Below are 20,389 nucleotides of genomic sequence, written 5' to 3'. Positions count from 1 at the left end.
TAGATCCTGGCAGTTCCGCCCTCTTCCTATGTTTTACCTTATCATGGGGTGAGGATGATGTTAACCATATAGCCCTCCGATTCACGCCAACGGCGGCCGCTCTTACATATGTATGTTTAACTCTTAAACGATGCTTTAACTTTGCAGTCAAAAATCTAATCGGCTGCATAGTGCAGGCTTCTGACGGTGGCCATTTTTCAACCTGGCACTTGTGCCCTTTTTCCATAGTTCCTACTGCGATGGTGTTAGAAAGGCTAGGGACATGGCGCTGGTTTTAGACTATTAGATTAAAGGATGCATTCTGTAGGGGAAATTGTATGAATGTTGGAATGAATAATAAATAATAAATTAATACCCGGCGGCCATTTTGATTAAGGGAACTTTTATCCCCATATGATCTCCAGCATTGTAACACACTGAAGCCCGAATGCCATCTAGTTTAACAAACCATATAAATGATACAATATGCAATATAAAACAGAAATTATAATAAAAATTAATAGAATTTATAAAAACCACCTTAATTCAAAATCGACATTGAGCCCAGCAGGGGCCAATGTTCTAAGATCAAAAATAAATTTCATTTCGGTCTGGGCTAACCTAATATCTCTATTTTTGGTTCTCCAATTATCTCGCACCCAGGCTATGGTACAAAAAGTTTTAATACCATCGGTTTTACATTGGTGTTTCTCTTTGAAATGTAAAGAGAATGGATGAGTGACACTCCCATTTATGATGTTACGGACATGTTCTGCCCACCTGATTTTTACCTGACGTTTGGTCTTACCTATATATGCCAAATTGCAAGTGCATATAATGGCATATATTACATAATTCGTGTGGCACGTAATAAAATCTCTGATCTCTACGCTGTTGTTAACTTCAAATTTAGTAACTTTCGTTAGTTGAGATTTGCATGATTTAAACATCTTACAGTCTCCGCACCTGTAGAAACCTTTATTTCTTGGTAAAAATCTTTTGCCATCCATGTATAAAGCACTCGAGACTAGCCTATCTCTAATCGTGGGTGCCCTTTTATAAATAAACATGGGTTTAGCGGGTAGTGTTTTCTTTAGAATCTCATCCTTCAGGAGAATGCTCCAATATTTCCTAAATACTCCTTCGACTTGTTTGTGCCTCTTATGGTACCCTGTATTAAATGCATTGGTATAATTTCTTTTTTCTTTATCCTTTTCCGAATTAGCCTCTTTTTTTGCTAAAAGGGAACTCCTTTCGACCTCTCCCATTTGGTCCGCTATATTCTGTAGATTGTTCTTATCATAACCTTTAATAGCGAAATCCTCTACCATTTTTTTGGCTTGTTCTATATATTTAGTTTTATTGGAGCAATTCCGTCTTAGACGAGTGAATTGCCCCTTTGGAACATTATCAAGCCATTTGGTGAGGTGATTGCTAGTTTTGGGTATATACGTGTTACAGTCTGTGGGCTTATTGAATGTACACGTTTCTATTTTGTCGTCTACAATCTCTATTGTTAGATCCAAAAAATGAACACTTTTCTGGCTAATTTCAAAACTTAGTAAAATGTTAGCATCATTATTATTCAGATGGGTACAGAACTTTTGGAGGTCATCTTCACTACCCAGCCAAATGAACAAAATATCGTCGATATACCGCCACCAGTGCACCAGGTCCGCGCTCCAGCCATGTCCAGTCCAGACGTGGGACTCCTCCCACCTGGACATGAACAAGTTGGCATAGCTGGGCGCGAACCTGGTGTCCATGGCGGTACCGACTAGTTGTTTGTAAAATAAACCATCAAAATTAAAATAATTATTTTCTAAAAATAAGAGGAAGTCCTGACTTATTCGTTTGCTGTACACAAGGGTGGGGATCCATTTGGTGAATGGATTTTCCCCCATTTCGCATGGCTGCAATGGGATTCGCAGCTATGCACATGAGCGGGATTTCACTGTCACTGTGGTGGGGCAGTGGCTAACTGATCAGTGGGCTGCAAAATTGAATTGGCCCCAATATGCCAACCTTTAAAACAGTGTTTAAGGTTTGGTTTGTTATTGCAGGGCACTACAGAGTTTTGTGGCACCTTACAAATAAACAATGATAATTGATCTGAATTTGATGGTGACAGTCAACATATTTCATGGACGTAATTTGTCCTTAATTATGTCTTAATAGAGTCTAGATTTATCAAGTTTTAGCACTATGTTACTGTGAAAATTGGAGCCTAAGAGAAACATCCAGTGATTTTGAGGCTGGGCAGACCCTAACATTCATGCGGCCGATTCTGGTTCTATACACTGATCGATCGGCCACTCGAGATGTCTGCCCATAAACTACAACTGTAATGTATTTAACATTTTTTCCTGACCATCGTTGACAATTACTACATCTTACCTCAATACACCACACAGCTAGAATTCCGTTCGCATCAGGTATCTTTTTTTGTTGTTGCTGGAAATGCTTTTTTTTATTTGCATCGCTATGAGAATAGGACATACATGCAGTCTCTGATCATTCGGCATGCCTATATTCTGTGTGCAACTACACCTAGGCATACAGAAAATGGTACCTAACTTTTATATGCAGATATAGCGGCAGCTGCACAGAGGATACAGGCATGCTGCATATTTAAATCAGCAAAAGTTGCTTGTGCAACTTATTCATGTCATTTTGCGAATAAGACACATTTAAATGGAAAAAGTTGAAAGCCACAGGGCCCTACAGGGTTAGCCACTAGAAGGGCTATTTAACATGCCAGGAGTGTAGATGTATGTGGATGGGAAACGGTCATCTGTCAGACCACACTTAGGTCGACAGTCATTAGGTCGACCCCGGAAGGTCGACTGGCCCCAAGGTCGACAGAGTTAAAGGTCGACATGGGTCAAGGTCGACATGACTTACGGTCGACATGGGCCAAGGTCGACATGGGCCAATGTCGACATGGGTTTAGGTCGACAGTCATTAGGTCGACATGAGTTTTTCACTGTTTTTTGAGCCGACATGTGCCGACAGGCGGTATTTCATGCCCTACCATCCACTAGGGCGTGGTGGGAGAATAAAATAGTGTGCCGAGCGCAGCGAGGACCCGTGCCCGAAGCATTGCGAGCAAAGCGAGCGATGCGAGGGGCTGCGGTTCAACTCCAACTGTGTCCATGTCGACTGTGTCAGTGAAAAAACAGTGAAAAACTCATGTCGACCTAATGACTGTCGACCTAAACCCATGTCGACATTGGACCATGTCGACCTTAAGCCATGTCGACCTTGGGGCCAGTCGACCTAATGACTGTTGACCTAAGTGTGGTCTGACAGATGTACCGATTCCATGTGGACACACCTTTACCGATATAGCCATATTATTTATCAGCATTGGCTGTTCTGCTGAGCTGGCCTGATATGTCGGAACAACACCTTTCACAAACATATCTTCCGGACACATGTACAGATGACTATGCTGTCGTTCATCAGTTTTTGGAAGGACATAACATACAGTGTAACACAGGATTGTGATCCTGCAAGCATGTTATCTGGAGTGTAGACCATCAATGCAGTTTCCCAGGTGGTGGTTGCTGCTCCAAGTGATGTTTAAGCTGATTAGATGAACATGTTGCCTCAGAATAGTTGGAGTAGCACTGCAGTCCCCAGGGTATCAGTTACAACTTCTGGTGATGTTTAAGCTTATTTAGGACAAAAAGGTCACATGCCAGAATGGCTGGAGTGGTATTACAATTCCCAGGGTATACTTGCAGCTGAAAATAATTTTTAGGCCGATTTGGGGCAGCAGCTTGTGTGCGTGTGTTATGTGTAGAAATTGGCTGCTTAAACTTTGATTTTAGCAGTTGCTGCATCTTGACAATTGAATTGTTTCGAAGGATGCGACAAAAGAATTGGAGTGACCAAATTTTTCAGCTGTTTTTTCTAGAGGTGTAGGAGCTTCAAGCATTAGATATGCCGGGCAGTAATGTTTATAGCATTCTATGCAGTACATGGTCATATTCAAAAAGGACAATCTACTGTGACCAAGCAACAGTAAATCCCCATACACACTGCACGACGGGCTCTACCGCCATCATCATTGATATCGGCTGGAAGCTCGAGTGACAGATATTGTACGTACACACTAAATGATATCATCAGTGACGTCACCCGGCCCCCACTGACAGCATGCCTTATTGACGAGATTGTCAACATTGAGCATGCTACACCGACGATAAAGGGTGGGGGGAATTGGGGATGGTAGATGCGCAACGTTAACTATATTGATCATACACACTAGTTACCTTTTAGAAGACATCACCCAGAAGGGCCCTTCCAAGCGATGTGCAATGTGTATGGACATTACTAATCTAACTAGTTGTGGCCTGTAATTCCCATGCTGCTTTACCAGTTATGCTGGGCTGACATTTTGAGAAATCTGACCAGCCCTGCCATAACATGTGATTTCTATTGAAGCACCTATCTGTATAATAAATATCCACACATCTTGATGAAGATGGAGCAAAAAGAAGTTTGACACATTCCATTGCTCATGGGACGCTGGCAAGCTATGGCACACAATTGGTTAAAAGCAACCATCAACTAATGAAACACTGCCCTTATTGCCATTTATCCGCTTCATTCAGACTCTGTATTGTAGTTAAAAAAATATATATATTTTTTTAATGAGCAGCACAATTGGTATATGAAAAGGTAAACCCTTCATACTACTATCACTTTGAAATATGCAGTAAATGCAAAAAACATACAAACATATCCTTCACAATTTCATGAAAAAATCATCAAATGAACAAAGTAACAATGCAGTATCTGTAATATTAAGTTAAGGAACGGAATCATTCCTCCTGACTTAATACTGTACATTAGAGTTCTCAAAGAAATACTCAACTACAATAGGCAGTAAACAAAGTCTTGTCTGTAAAAATATATATCTCTGTGAACACATAAGCGCAGTGGCATTGTTAGCAGCATAGAGCTTTATCATACCTGATTGGATGATCGCCGCATGTTTTAGGCCTCTCCATAACAGATACCCATTTATCATCATAGCTGAAGAGAGACAGGTCAAGGTAAGGGCTTCCACTGTACGACTGGGCACTGATAGGCAGCTGGCTCAGAAGCCTCCTCACCGCTTCTGTATGGCCTCCGTACTTTGCATTCACGATTGTGTCTTTAAACCTAAAAGTAAAGAGTCATAAGTTGTACTACAGTATATGACACTTATGCATAACAACATTTTCTGTAAGCCTTGCATCTGTAACAAGTTTACAGAAATGCAAGTAGATTGCTCGATTTAAAAAATATATAATCTTGTTCTGGGGAGAAACCTTTTGTATAAAATAACAGACAAAAGGTAAAAAGTAAAGTGAACACTCTTCTAAGGCTGGTGCCATGCGTTATCGTTTCAGAAGGTCCCGGGACACAGAACCCGCTAGACAGGAGCCACGCATAACGTTTTCTGCAGAACAGGATCCGGCCACTGCCGACAGGATTTCAAGTACACTATGGGCAGTATTCAATGAGCATTTTGGCGATGTACAGCGAATCCTGTTTAGGATTCGCTGCACATTCGCCACTGCTCGCTGCGTTCCGGAGCCTCGCCGGCTCCAGTATTCAACGAGTCAGGGGCTCGCTGCCCCTGACTGGTGAATTTTAACTCCTGCGGCGATGCCGCAGGGAGCCCGAGGACGGCGGCAGGCAGCGAGATGGAAGTCTCCCTGCCTGCCCCAGAACGTTTGTGGGGGAGAGGTGGGCTCCCTGGGTGCCAGGCAGCACAGGCTGCCCCCCGGGGGTGCCAGCAGGGGACCGGGTATATTCACTACACCCGATCATGCATATGTAATGATCGGGTGCAGTGAATATATGAATATCTAATGAGCGGCTCGGCTCCGGCCCCCTGCTGGCTGGTCTGTGTAAAAAAAAAAAAAAAAAAAAATTAAAAAAATTAAATATATATTCATGTGCTTACAGCACATGAATAAAAATAGCATGCCCCTCCTCAGAATAAAATTCCTGATTTTTTTACACCAAATGTAAAAAACAAAACACTTTATTTTAAAAGTTCACATTCCACTTCACCATAAAAAGATAGCGATTGCTACTCGGTGAATCATGGCGAAAAAAACCTTGAAATGTATTCGCCATCTGGTCATTGAATAGGGTGATTCACCGTTTTAGTCAGAAATTCGCCTTACAGCACAAAATCGCCATAAAAACATGGCGAATCAGCCTCATTGAATACCGCCCTATGTGATCATATACATTGAAATGTAAGTGTTCTCTGTGAAACCGGTTGTCCTTCCATCCAGTCCAAATGCTGCAAGCTGCAGTTGGATCCAGCAGCTATGGCCCCATTGCATAAGCGTGGTCGGCAGCGTAGAAGACAGTGTACAGCCTCCTTACTGCCAAGCGAGTATCGCTGAACGGAATCCACTAAAATGCTATGTGTGGCCCGAGCCTTAGGCAACCATAAATACAACTATTAATATTAAAACTTATTTATAAAAAAAGTCTAAACATCTATTTCTATACCAAGCGGATAGAAATGGATCATGCAGAGTAGCCATGTAAACAGATGCTGGCACCACGTTCTCAGCAGGTGTGGTATATTAGGTTAACAATTAAAATGTAAACAGTGTCTAAGTCTACCCCAAAAGGTCAACAGACAAAAGGAAAACATGGAAATGGTCAACAATTGAAAAGATTGACATGGTTGTTTTTTGTTTTTGAAGGGAAGGCAAAATGTAGACTTCAGCACATGGACCCAAAATGAGTTTACTGCTTCGCTCCCAACACTTTCAGCATGTGTTGGTACACTTTACTGTCCCCAATAGGAGTTCAAGGGGATGGTAAAGTAAGGATTTAAAAAAAAACGCCCATGTCGACCATTTTACCAACCATCTGGATAAAATTTCCTGTGTACAATATCACAGATGAAGTCTGAGAAACACCCCAAAAACAGTGCCGAGAATCCTTATCTAATTTTACCAAATGGCACCTGACTGTCAATTAGTTTGCAAATACATTCTCTCTGCAAACGGCTTTGCAAAGGTACCTTGGCAGGTGCACAGTGCAACCGTGGTGCATTTGTGGTTGTCAAATGAACACTTAACTGGGTAAACATCAGCATTGTGTAAATCTCTGAATTACGCCCTTCACTCATAAAAGCAATGCTGTTTGTATTGGGAGCTTGACACAGGCAAGTACTGATACAGAAATCCAGATCACTATTTCAGGTTCATTGACAGTTTCAGGGGTAGATTTACTACTAAAATATTTAATGACAGACATGTTGAGTGGTTGCCTACAAATACCAACAAGATTTTAACATATTTCCCTAGTGCACTCTAGAAAATCATAATCTGGTTGGTTGCCAAGGGCAACACCACTATTTGTCTCTTTTAAGGCCCATACAAACTGGGCGATATGGAGCTGAAAGCAGCCCACTGTAACCGTTTGAGCTGCTTTCAGCTCGTAAGCCACCAAGTATGGCTTTTGGGTAATTTTATTATCATAGTAGAAAACATGGTTACCAATAGGACAACTGTACATTACTGGGCAGGCCAAAATCCTATGAAAATAAACTGCTTTTCACCAAACTAATACTGTCACATATGGCTGTAAACATGGCCCTTGAATTAGTAAAAAGGAAAAAAATAAACTGTAACAATCGGTGGATCCTCGCCTACTTCATATGGCTCTACCCTTTACGAAAGCGCTGTCATATTCATTCTTGAAAATCCCCAAATACATGGGTGCAACGTTTAACCCCATAGCGGTACCAGTCACTTGGACATAGTGACAAGCCTTGGCCACAGGATCTACTGACAAACCGGTGGAGGGACATTTTTTTTTACATTTCGGACATCAGATCTCCACATTACATGGTCATATAATTGATTGTGATTCTCCTCTGTCTAGAGGTGTGGACCGTATTACGGTCTTGAAAAAATTGGAAGCAAGATGGATTTTTGATTTGAAAACCATAGTACCATATGGCAGGGGTTCCCAATCTTTTTTGAATCACGGCACCCTACAGTATCAGAATTTTTTCACGGCACATATATATATATATATATATCAATCCGACAGTGAAGAATACAGTATACAGTACAGTATACAGAACTTATGGTGCCCATACACAGGTCCGATTTGACTGGTTTTTTAGCATTGAATAAAAATCGGATTTAAAAAAAAATAAATAAATTGGGATTCATTTATTTAAAGCAGATATTTTGTATTTAAATAGGATTTTTTTTTCAAATATTTTCGTAAGTAAACAGTATAGTTTTAGATGTTTGCACCTAGTTTTAGTACAGGTTGAGTATCCTGTATCCGGGCATCTCGTATCCGAATTATTCCAAAAACCGTGTTTATAATAATTCGAAAAAACATTTTTTTTTTACCCCCCTAACCCTTTTCTATACTTACCAAGTCCCCCGGTGTCCACGGCAGGCCTTCAGCATCCTCTCGGTCGTCTCCAGCGGTCCCAGGAGTGCATTGCGGGAGTGTGTACGCGCACCGGTGACGTCACCGGCGCGCCTGGGAACTCGCGCAATGCACTCCTGGGACCGCTGGAGATGCCGGAGATAAAGCTGAAGGCCTGCCATGGACGCCGGAGGACTCCATGGACGCCGAGGGACCATCGGGGCACCACCAGGGGAAAGGTAAGTATGTTTGAAAAAAAATTATTCCAAAATCCAGAAAAATCCCTTATCCGGAATGCTTGTGGTCCCGAGCATTTCGGATAAGGGATACTCAAACTGTAATACATTAACAATTTTTGAAGTGAGAATGGAAACAAAACAAAAACACAGTAATATCGTATACGTATGTAAATTAAATCATCAATTTTAATAGGCTTCTGGGACAATAAATTTGCCAGACATACCCAACATTTGTGGTAAAAAACAACTTATGCGTTGAAATTCAATGGGAGAAGTATTTGTAAGTTCTCACAGATAAATTCTACATCTTCGGATTTCCTAAGAGTGTGAGGAACAGCGCTTCTGCTATACTCAAGTATGAATACACTGTACACGGCTAAGTGATAAAATAGATAATTGATTGCATCTGGTGCTTTTTTCATCTTCAGATTTCCTGGTTGGGATTGCCAGAGAAACGTATGTCCTACATGAATCTGGTAGGAGGCCATTTGAGTCATCATTGTACAGATGTGTCCTCTACAGTTGCTGCAATGAAATACGTCTCACTCTTAACCATTCATTTTGCATGGGGAACCGCATGTGCAATTTGGCATTACCACAATGTTGCCCCAGTTACCTCAAATGCTTACATTCACCGCAAAAACAGAAGAGGACACATTTCTATCACCTATATATCTATAGAAATAGAACAAAGTGGCACTCAGAGACTTGAGAAAGATGAAACAGGAGAATTATTTTTAATCCATGTGCTGTGTGAGGGGTAACGCTTAGGATCACGGCGGCTCCGTCGTCAGACCAAAAGTATGCACTGTCTGACGACGGAGCTGCCGTGCTCCGAAACGTTACCCCTGACGCAGCACATAGATTGAAAATAATCCTCCTGTGTCATCTTTCTCAGGTCTCTGAGTGCCGCTTTGTTCTATTACTATATGTTGGAGGGATACCACCTCGACTGATGGCGCCGGAGCCAGTTACATATTAGCGTTCACCTTAAGTCCTGAGTGCTGGGCCCTCTCCTACACATTATATATATATATATATATATATATATATATATATATATATATATATATATATATATATATATATATATATATATATATATATATATATAGGCAGTTATATATATATATATATATATATATATATATATATATATATACACAGGGGGACCAGCACTCACTACAACAAACTAACTCACCTTAACATTCAAATAATCAATAGATAAATAATGGGGTTTTAGTTCACAGGCCACCGGCCACCGCACCCTGGGATGTGGGTGCTGTTTGCACCCCATTCCTAGGAATGGCGAGTGTGTTGGTACTTCTGTATCTATATATATATATATATATATATATATAAAAAATATAATATAATATAATATAATATAATATAATATAATATAATATAATATAATATAATATAATATAATATAATATAATATAATATAATATAATATAATATAATATAATATAATATAATATAATATAATATAATATAATATAATATAATATAATATAATATAATATAATATAATATAATATAATATAATATAATATAAATATATATATATATATATATATATATATATATATATATATATATATATATATATATATATATATATATATATATATATATATATATATATATATATATATAGCCATCCAATGCTGCCGGCACTCCAATTGTCTCACACACAGCTGCTCCAGATGCCAGAGATGTAATAAATGCCAGTCCAAGAGACCCACCAAAGCGGGAATAAACGGCACTCACGGAGACTTTGTAAATGCACAAAAAGTGTATTGAAGAATACAGGTGTATGGGGGACGTTTCGGGGTATCAGCCCCGTCCTCCGCCCCAAACCTACAGCTGTAGGTTTGGGGCGGAGGACGGGGCTGATACCCGAAAAGTCCCCCATACACCTGTATTCTTCAATACACTTTTTGTGCATTTACAAAGTCTCCGTGAGTGCCGTTTATTCCCGCTTTGGTGGGTCTCTTGGACTGGTATATATATATATATATATATATATATATATATATATATATATATATATATATATATATATATATATATATATATATATATATATATATATATATATATATATAGGCAGCAGGGTGAGGGCACTCCAATGAAGGTATAAGGTACCGGGGTGCAACACTTGAAGAATAGGTAACAGTGAGACGATAGTGGCACACACTCGGATTTTTTTGTCAACATTTTTTCAAAAATCCGAGTGTGTGCCACTATCGTCTCACTGTTTATATATATATATATATATATATGTATGTCTAGTGTCCGTCAGTCTACAAAATGCTGCCATCTGCTGGCAGAGAGTGAACCTACATCTCTTTCTCAAACATGCACAAACACAGAAGGTAGCAGGCTAGCTTTCAAAGCTTTTGCTTCGAGTGGGCTTACTTGTATTCAGTATGCTGTTCAAAGAATTTGTGTTTTATTTACATACTAAAAGCTAAAACATTATTATGGGGGACTCAATTGTTTGCACCAGAAAAAAGCTTGCAGCAGGGCCCTCCTACCTCCAAGTCTGTATGTTGTTACCCAGTTTGTTTTATCACTGTCTACTATTGTAAAGCGCAACGGAATCTGCTGCGCTATATAAGAACCTGTAAATAAATAAATAAATAAATAAATGTCATTGCCGGGTGCCCAACACAGCAGTTCAATTGTTCTTTTGTTCAGGCACAAATAGCTGCCTCGCCATTTCTGTTTGCAGTCTCCAGAGGAGGTTAACAGAAATGTGTGAAGTCCAGGTTTTTTGTTCCCAAACTGCTGTTTGGGCACCTTAACTAGAGCTTTAGACATTGTACCGAACATGTACTTACTTGGGGATTAACCACAGGAATCACTGCAAAGATAAAAAATTCTATTGAATGGCTCATACGCATTTATGGCTAGTAAAGCACAATACCACAAGGTAAGAGGACCAACTGTTTCAAACCACTTATTGGGGACATGGTTCAACTGTTTTTTATGCCACAATAATTAAGCTTCCTTTGCAGGGTGCAAATTAAGCCCTAGAGTTATGTGGTGAATTTCCAACACTGCGGTCTCCCACCAAAGGGTATTTGAAACAGGTACCTAATACACACTAGTATAAGGTAAGGTCCATAGAAGTTGGAGTACTGTAGTAGGAGGTAATAAAAATTACCACTGTACTTTATGAACATGCAAACACCGTGGTATCCCGCACAGTGATAACCAGCCCGAATCCATTATATACCTTCGAAGGGCAATTAAGCCCCTAATATCGCTTGAAGACGTATATAATCAGAGGGTAGTGATTATAAGTGAATCAAATACACCACTATATAGGAGGCAAGACCCACACCTGGTCATTAATCCAGGAGGAGGCATGCCCCCCCCAAGAAAACCTACATCTAGGTCACACAGATGGCCCAGATCTACCGAGCATTTCAATCCTGACATCAATCAATGCTGAACAATTCATGCCATTTTTCAGAATGACGTTTGCATTTTAATACACATTTTTCTTTACTTCTATCTCACCTAGATACACACTCTGTGTAACGATGTATGTTTATGTATGTGATTTTAATTCTTCCTGATTTCACTGCTATCTCCCAGAGAATACATTACAAGGGAGTTTCTTAAAAATTGAATAATAAAAGTAAAATTTTAATATTAACTGTGCACCCCCGATAACAGTCCCTTTTTCTTTTTTTTTCTACCTATGATAAACCCCTGACTGTTGGGAGCTGCACCCCCATAACTGATAAAAGGGTACTTGTGTAGTTTCACGGCGGCAGCATAGCGCCGTGCGTCTGAGTCCCCTTTCGGGGTTCGCTTCGCTCACCCACGCTGCGGGCTCGGTGGCTCGCTACGCTATCTAAAACCAACCCCATTCCAACATGGAAAGTGGGGGTATGAACTATCCATGTTGGCATGGAGTTAAGTTAGTTAATTTTAGATAGTTTACCGAGCGTAGAACCCGGAAGTAGCACGGCGCCGTGAAACTACACAAGTACCGATAAAATAATTAACGTTGGGGCCTCAAACCTTTCTTCAAAAACCCCCCCCTTGTTTTTTGAGAAAACTCCTAGTGTGCAGGTATATATCCATCTAGCTCCCAAAAGGAGCAACCCCCCCTCTGAGGGTGCCACGCCCGGCCTGTTTTTAAAACCTCTAAACGCGACATGCCATTTTTGTGTTCGGCACTGTGCACCCTTCCTGGCTGACAAGCCGCTGAACTCCTCTAAACAGAACGGTGCATCAGCTCTTCCATCTGCAGCCCCCCCCCCCCTGCCACACTGCCAGGCCACTAAGCTCACTGGTAGCAGCAGCTGTCAGTCAGCTCTTCTCGCCTGCTAAACCCCCTCACAGATAGGAGGGCTGGCTGGGTTTGTCTTTCCTGCTCTGGGCAACAAGCATGTAATACCCCCTGTGGCAACTGAGCATGTAGGTAAGCAGTACTTGTGTGCCATAATGTGTAATGGGCATTATGGGGTGTGGCATAATGTGTAACGGGCATTATGGTGCGTGGCATAATGTGTAATGGGCATTATGGTGCATGGCATAATGTGTAATGGGCATCATGGTGCGTGGCATAATATGTAATCGGCAATACAGTGGGCAAAAAAACATGTAATGGGCATAACGGAGTGTGACAATGTATAAAGGGGTAATCCTGGCGTAGTGTTCAAATATTTATATATCATTTTTTGTTTGTAATGTAAATTTCTAATGTAAAATGTGTCCTCCAGATTGAAAAATGTGCCCTGTTCGGTGGTCAGCACCCTGCCCTAAAAAAATCCATGAGTGAACACTAGTAGCCATAGATATATCTACAACATTCAGGGACCCTTTGTCTCCCCACCATCAACAGCGCTGTAACCACCTACTTTATCACATCAGTCATTTTCAGTGGCAGCAGCATTCAGCACCCTGAGCCCAATATATCAATAAAATGTATAATGCAATTGGTACTGATGGTAAAAGAGAAAATACTTCATATAAGCTACAAGTGAATTATGGGGCATGAAAGACTATCACATTTATATTAGAGGCTGTATGCTTATTTAAGAAAAAAAGGTTATTTATCACGACCTGTAGACATAACAAAAATGTCACCTAAGGTAGAACAGGATCACTTTGAGGACAAACAATCATGAAAATGCCCAAAATATTTACTAATAGAAATACAGAAAATATTCTGTTCTAATTTTTATTACAGTAAGTGGTAAAGATGCAACATCGCCAGCAATTGGCTCCCACCCTACTGGGGTATCAATGTTACCTCACCTTTTCCTGTAACTGTTCTCTTTCAACTTTTTCGTTTTTACAACAATTCACTTTCAAAACTTTGAATCATTCACATTTCCGAACTGAAAATATAATTGCCATCTTTGAGCATGTTTTTCATACCTAAATAGAATAGACTGGTAGGAGGGCAGCGGGCTGCATACAAAAGAGCAACTGCAGCAGCTCATTTCTGCCCTAACTTCTAAAGGCTGCGAGCAGAAATGTGGGGAGACATAGCCACGGCAGTGTTTCGTTCGGTTGCATATTTCTTTAATTCCCCAACTATATTTACTTCAGTCTATTTTAAAATATGTACAGTAATAGATAGAGATTATTCTAGATAGTAGGACAACCACAAATACTTTCTATATCATGAAAAGGGATACAGTACATATGGTTTGTCAACACTATAGTCAAAATGTCAATAGGATAATGTCAACACCTAAATAAGCTTAAATTAAAACTAGTACCACATTGGTGTCAATTCAATACGGTATGCAGTGAATAGTGCCGGGAGGGAGCTCCTGCAGCTATTTTAATCAGCGTGCCGCTAACTTTAACCAGTGGTTTCCGGGTCGCAACTCTCCTGGGGTGCGAGCAGAAATTCGACAAAACTAGGGCAGCGATACAGGTTTAAGCCCTTGCACGGTGCATCACCGCGGAGAACTGTAGTAGGAAAATGCCGGTATTTGCGACTAAACACCCGCGAGTACCGGCATTCTCCAGATTAGCAGGGCACTATTTAGAAAAGCTCCGGGAGGTCCCTCCCAGCACTAGTCATTGCACACTTTATTGAAAGCATATCTGTCTCTATCTACATTCATATGTTAATCATATTAGCTCAAGCTGCAACAATGAAATCATAATGTGATCAATTCCCATAGGCTTCAGCACACTGTTGTTTATTAATGGAGCCATAACAAATTTCTCTGATTCTCTATTTAGGTCAGTGGTACGTCTTACCGGCGCTGAATCTGTCTAGCAAAGTTGTTGCTGGAGGCAGAGCAGGGGAACTGCACGGCCTCACTGTGAAGAGTTGCGTTCCTGAACAGGTCACAGAAGTTTTCAAACAGTTCTAACAGCTCATTGGACGTGTTTTCAAAGACCGCAATAACTTCCGTGGTGACCATATTGTACACCACAAAAAAGGAGGGCTGGGAAAAGAAAAACAGCATAGAACATTCAGAATTAATACATGTACTGTAGCTCTCTAAAGTAGAAGATGATTTTTTTTCTGCACCCTTCCAATATTAGTTATCAGGCATGAACTAAAAGATAATAAGCAAGTGGAAATAGAAAGGGGACAGTGTCAAGAGGTTGCTTTTCAAACAGGTACTCAATATAAAGCGCAGTGTTTCAGAGACCAGATCCATTTGCCCTTACAAGAAATGCATGGCGTTTAAAAGGAACAACTATTTCCAACATTTATTCTACCCAAGCCAATTCTGTAATATGTTCTGGATAATATCAGCATTTCTTTTTATAGCATATGGAATTAAATAGGTTATGATTTCCATTCAATTAAAAAGAGGTTATTCCAAAAATATGGAAAATAGTACTTTATGATAAAGATTGCATCCTCCAATATTTAATAAAGGTTTCCAGATTAGACATATCAAATAGATTTAGTTTTATGAATTATCACATGGTATGAAATTTTATTTTTGACCGTTAAAATGTCAAATCTAATGTTGAATGGTTCTGAATGTCTACGCTGACAAAATATTGTAATGCAGGTCTACGTTATGAACAAATAAGTGTTTGTATGAGATGATCTTGATATGTCACCATTGGCTTGCATAGTGTTGACATTGTGAATATTGACATTCAGAATGGTGAACTGGTAGGCTACTATTGAAAAGGGGTGTGGTCACTTGGGAAGGCGGTGTGGGTGCATGGAAGACATCCTGTTCAGAAGATAAAGACGCATGCCCAACACTTACAGACGTGCAGGTCTACTTTAAAGCCTTATCCACCCGGTGCTAAGTGTTAAGGTGCATTCACATTGGCATTCACATTGGCTGATATATTGGCTGTTCGATTGGACGTCAGATACATCAATGCACCACCAGCCAGTATGAGCGATATATCTGCGAATGGCGTCGTTCACAGATATTTTGGGTCGGCTGTGCACCATAGCCGATGCCTGATATAGCTAAAGATATTTTGGTGCATTGTGCTATATGTAGGGGCGATCTGCAAATGCAAATGTGCCCGCCCATTTGTGATGCCAGTCCTGACGGATCGGGACAGCATGTATAGAGAACACGCTGCCCGATCCGTTGTAGATATCTATCTGCAGATATATGTGACATGGTTCCTGTAATCCAAGAACTTGCACATCACTGCAGCATATCAAATAGTGTAGTTTTATTTCAGCCTCGAAGGGCAGTTTCAGGGAGCAACCCCTTTATCAAGAGACTTACAGACATACAACAAGATAACATCACACTCATCATTTAAGAAGAACACAGCTTGCCGCCATTGCACCCACTCCCCGCCGCCTCACACTTCCACACTGCATGCCCCCCGGTCTGGTCGCCTAGATCTGACGTCAGCAGCTCACACCCGCTGACGCAGTCACCATAGCAACCCAGCCTGGCTGGCTACCACAGCGCAAGTACCTATGGAGTACATCTGCATCTCTCACTACGCCGATGTTATTCCCATAGCAGCATTGCATGGGTTGCAGTACTTCAGTAGTGGGCACGGGGAAATGAGCGAAATGTACATATCATAGACATTTAAAAACCACATGAATATACAATTATCAACAAGTGCATATTTAGTGGCCGGGACCTATAGATCCTCCATCAGCGGCTCTCACCTGCCGGCGTTATCACCATGGTAACCGGACACAAGTGTAGACAAGTAGTTGTGGGTCAACGTTTCAGGCGCATATGTCTTGATAAAGGGCTTGCACCCAAAACGTTGACCCACAATTACTTGTAATGTATCTTCATTATTGATTTCTGCCGCCAAGCAGACTAAAAATCTCATGAGTGCCCTCTTCACATCTGATATATATATATATATATATACAAAGTGGTTTTGCAGGATGGCACTCAACAAGCGTTATACAGTCCTCCGGTGCCAGGAACTTAAACGGTTAATAAAGAGCACTTACCCCCTTCCCTTGCAGGTGAGGATTGAACCGGCACACAGATGTAGAAGTGAAGAAAAAGACGTTTATTGTACAGGCATGGTATGCACAGACAGTCAGCTGTAACCTAACAGCCGTTTCAACCACTTCCTAGTGGTTTTCATCAGAGGTGTAGTCACATTACAGTGTGCTGTTTAAATAGCATAAAATTGCGCCCAAAATGCTCCAGAAAGAGGCCAGTCAGACCTCCTGTGACGTCAGTTAGCGTCACTGACAGTGAATGACAGCGGGGCTGGAGACTGGGGGAGTGGTAAGTGGGTGAGTCATCAGGGTTCTCCCGGAGCGTCAGCGCTAGGCTGGCTCAGGGAGTTCCCTGTGTAATGTTAGTAGACTACAGTGCAGGTGACTGCGGGGTACAGCAGCGTAGCTGCTACATACACGCACACTGGGTAGAGCGGTGTGCTGGGGTGACATGGAGCGCACGAGCGGCTGGCTAGAAGAGTCAGTCGCTATGACGCTAGCGGCTGGCTGGAAGTGTCAGCCGCTGTGACAGGCAATTTTATGCTATTTAAACAGTACACTGTAATGTGACTACACCTCTGATGAAAACCACTAGGAAGTGGTTGAAACGGCTGTTAGGTTACAGCTGACTGTCTGTGCATACCATGCCTGTACAATAAACGTCTTTTTCTTCACTTCTACATCTGTGTGCCGGTTCAATCCTCACCTGCAAGGGAAGGGGGTAAGTGCTCTATATATATATATATATATATGTATAACGAGGTGATTCATCGTGCCCTACGGGCGCTCTTCATACCATTGTGAGGACCTGCGCTCCCTTAACCTATGAAAGCATTTATGCATAGTCCATAGGCAAGCTGAGATACAGCCAATCAGAGGTCGCCCTTTACTGCACAGCATGCTGGGAGTTGTAGTGTCTAGCAGCATGGTGGTGGTGAATGGAACACAGAGCAGGGGGAGGCTGCAGTGCTCAGTATTGGGCATCACTTGGGATAATGCTCACCCCTCTTCATAGCGGTGCTGCTGCTGCATAGCAGGGGACAATGCTGCTGCTGAGCTTCCTCTCTCACTTGCACAGTCCATAGGCAGGCTGCATCCGGCCGAGCAGAGGCCGCCCTTTACCGCACAGCATGCCGGGAGTTGTAGTCTCTAGCAGCATGGTGGTGGGGAATGGAATGATTTGTAGTACAGAACTACACACTGATCCCAGCAGCCGGCTGTTCCTCACCTGTGTCAGCTCCTCTCCTCCAGCATGTTCCATGTTATCTATTCTCTGTTTGATTATCACATGGGCAGTGTTACCGTAGATACAGCAGTGTGTGATCATCACATGGGTATTTCCTTTGGGGACACAACTTGCATATGCCCGCCTTCATTTGCATAGACCATGCCCCTTTTAGCCGTGAGGGTCCCGCTTCATACACTGAAGATGGGAGGTATGTGGCTGTGCCGGAGTCTTCCCATCACTGCATATTGTGTGTGGGCTGTGGAGATGTGTGCACATGATGGGGAACTATTTTGGTTCCCTGCAGCAGCTGAGCTATAGTGTTTGTGAGGACCGGAGTCTGTGACTGTGTATATGACTCCGCCCAGCGTTAAACACACAGCCACAGACTGACAGTGCTGGCTAAATAAATAAGATATGTTTTCAGTTAGGAATACCAATACTCCCTACAAAAACCCAAATACTTTAATCCAAGATATGACAATCCATCGCTTTTATTTTGGATTGCCTTTAACCCCTTCCTGACAGAGCCAGTTTTTGCGTTCCTGACAGAGCCCTTTTTTTCAAATCTGACATGTCTCACTTAAGTGGGGATAACTTTTTTTTGCTTTTACTTATCCCAGTGATTTTGAGATTGTTTTTTCGTGACACATTGTACTTCAAATTAGTGGTAAATTTGGGTCGATACAGTCTGTGTTTTTTTGTGAAAAATACCAAAATATCGTGAAAAAATGGAAAATTTAGCGATTTGCAAAATGTTAAATTTTCTGCTTGTGAGACAAATAATCTTACCACTCAAAATAGTGAATAACTAACATAGACCATATGTCTACTTTATGTTGACATCATTATTTCAACTTACTTTTAATTTTTTGGGACACTAGGAGGCTTACAATATGAATAGCAAATTCTCAAATTTTCAAGAAAATTTCAAACACTGATTTTTTTAGGGACCAGTTCAGTTCTGATGTGACTTTGAGGGACTTGTATGTGAGACACCCCCATAAATGATGCCATTTCAAAAACTGCACCCCTCACAGTATTCAAAACAGCATTTTGGAAGTTTGTTAACCCTTTAGGTGTTTCACAGGAATTAAAACAAAGTGTAGGTGAAATTTCAAAATTTCTTTTTTTTTGCAGATTTGCAATTTTAATACATTTTTCTAAGGAACACAGTACATTTTACTAGAGAAATGTGACTAAAAATTGATTCCCCCAATTCTTTTGTTTTCATAAATATCCTATATGTGGCCCTAGTGTGCACGTTGACCAAACCACAGGCTTCATAATAGAAGGAGCACCTACTTGATTTTGGAGCCTCCTTTTTATGAGATTATTTTTTTAGGCACCATGTAGGTTTCTAGGCACCATAAGATGCTAAAAGTTAGGAACCTCCCCCACAAGTCACCCCATTTTGCAAACTACACCCCTCAGGGAATTCATCTAGGGGTATAGTGTACATTTCAAACCCCCAGGGGTTTCACCAATTTTGATACAACTGGGCTGTGAAAATGAAAAAATTTAATTTTTTATTTTCACGGCTCAGTTGTATCAAAATTGGTTAAACCCCTGGGGGTTTGAAATGTACACTATACCCCCTGATGAATTCCCTGAAGGGTGTAGTTTGCAAAATGGGGTCACTTGTGGGGGGGTTCCACTGTATAGGTGCTTCAGGGGTCATTGAACCAGAATCTGTGCTGCAAAATCCAAAAATCACTCCTTCCCTTCTGAGTCCTGCCATGCACCCAAATGGTATTTTTTGGTCACATGTGAGGCATTGCCGTACTCGGGAGAAATTGGGGCACAGATTTTGGGGTGCTTTGTCTCCTTCATTCCTTGTGAAAATGAAAAATTTTGAGCCAGATCTGCATTTTTGTGTAAAAAATGTAATTTTTTATTTGCACAGCCCAGTTGTATCAAAATTGGTGAAACCCCTGGGGGTTTGAAATGTACACTATACCCCTAGATAAATTCCCTGAGGGGTGTAGTTTGCAAAATGGGGTTACTTGTGGGGGGGTTCCACTGTATTGGTGCTTCGGGGGTCTTGCTAATGCGACATAGCACCCACCATGCATTCCACCAGAATCTGTGCTGCAAAATCCAAATATC

The 20,389-nt window shown here is 41.2% G+C and overlaps 1 protein-coding gene across 4 annotated transcripts in view; it reads right to left on the bottom strand.

Moving 5' to 3' along the window:
• The window catches only part of DET1 (DET1 partner of COP1 E3 ubiquitin ligase), a 155,538-nt gene that overhangs the window by 94,046 nt on the left and 41,103 nt on the right, over positions 1–20,389 (bottom strand). For 3 of the 4 annotated variants that reach the window (XM_083184198.1, XM_083184196.1, XM_083184197.1), the window contains exons 3-4: positions 14,895–15,085; positions 4,963–5,154 (exon numbers count right to left, since the gene is read on the bottom strand). In XM_083184198.1, coding sequence (XP_083040324.1) covers positions 4,963–5,154; positions 14,895–15,085 — 383 coding nt within the window. The remainder of the gene's footprint in view (positions 1–4,962; positions 5,155–14,894; positions 15,086–20,389) is intronic. The other variant, XM_083184199.1, reaches the window with a different exon arrangement.

The sequence above is a fragment of the Crinia signifera genome, chromosome 4, assembly GCF_055691185.1.
Source record: "Crinia signifera chromosome 4, ASM5569118v1, whole genome shotgun sequence".
NCBI classification, from domain to species: Eukaryota; Metazoa; Chordata; class Amphibia; order Anura; family Myobatrachidae; genus Crinia; species Crinia signifera.
Note: the sequence above shows the minus strand (reverse complement) of the source record. Positions and strands in the feature narration are given on the sequence as shown.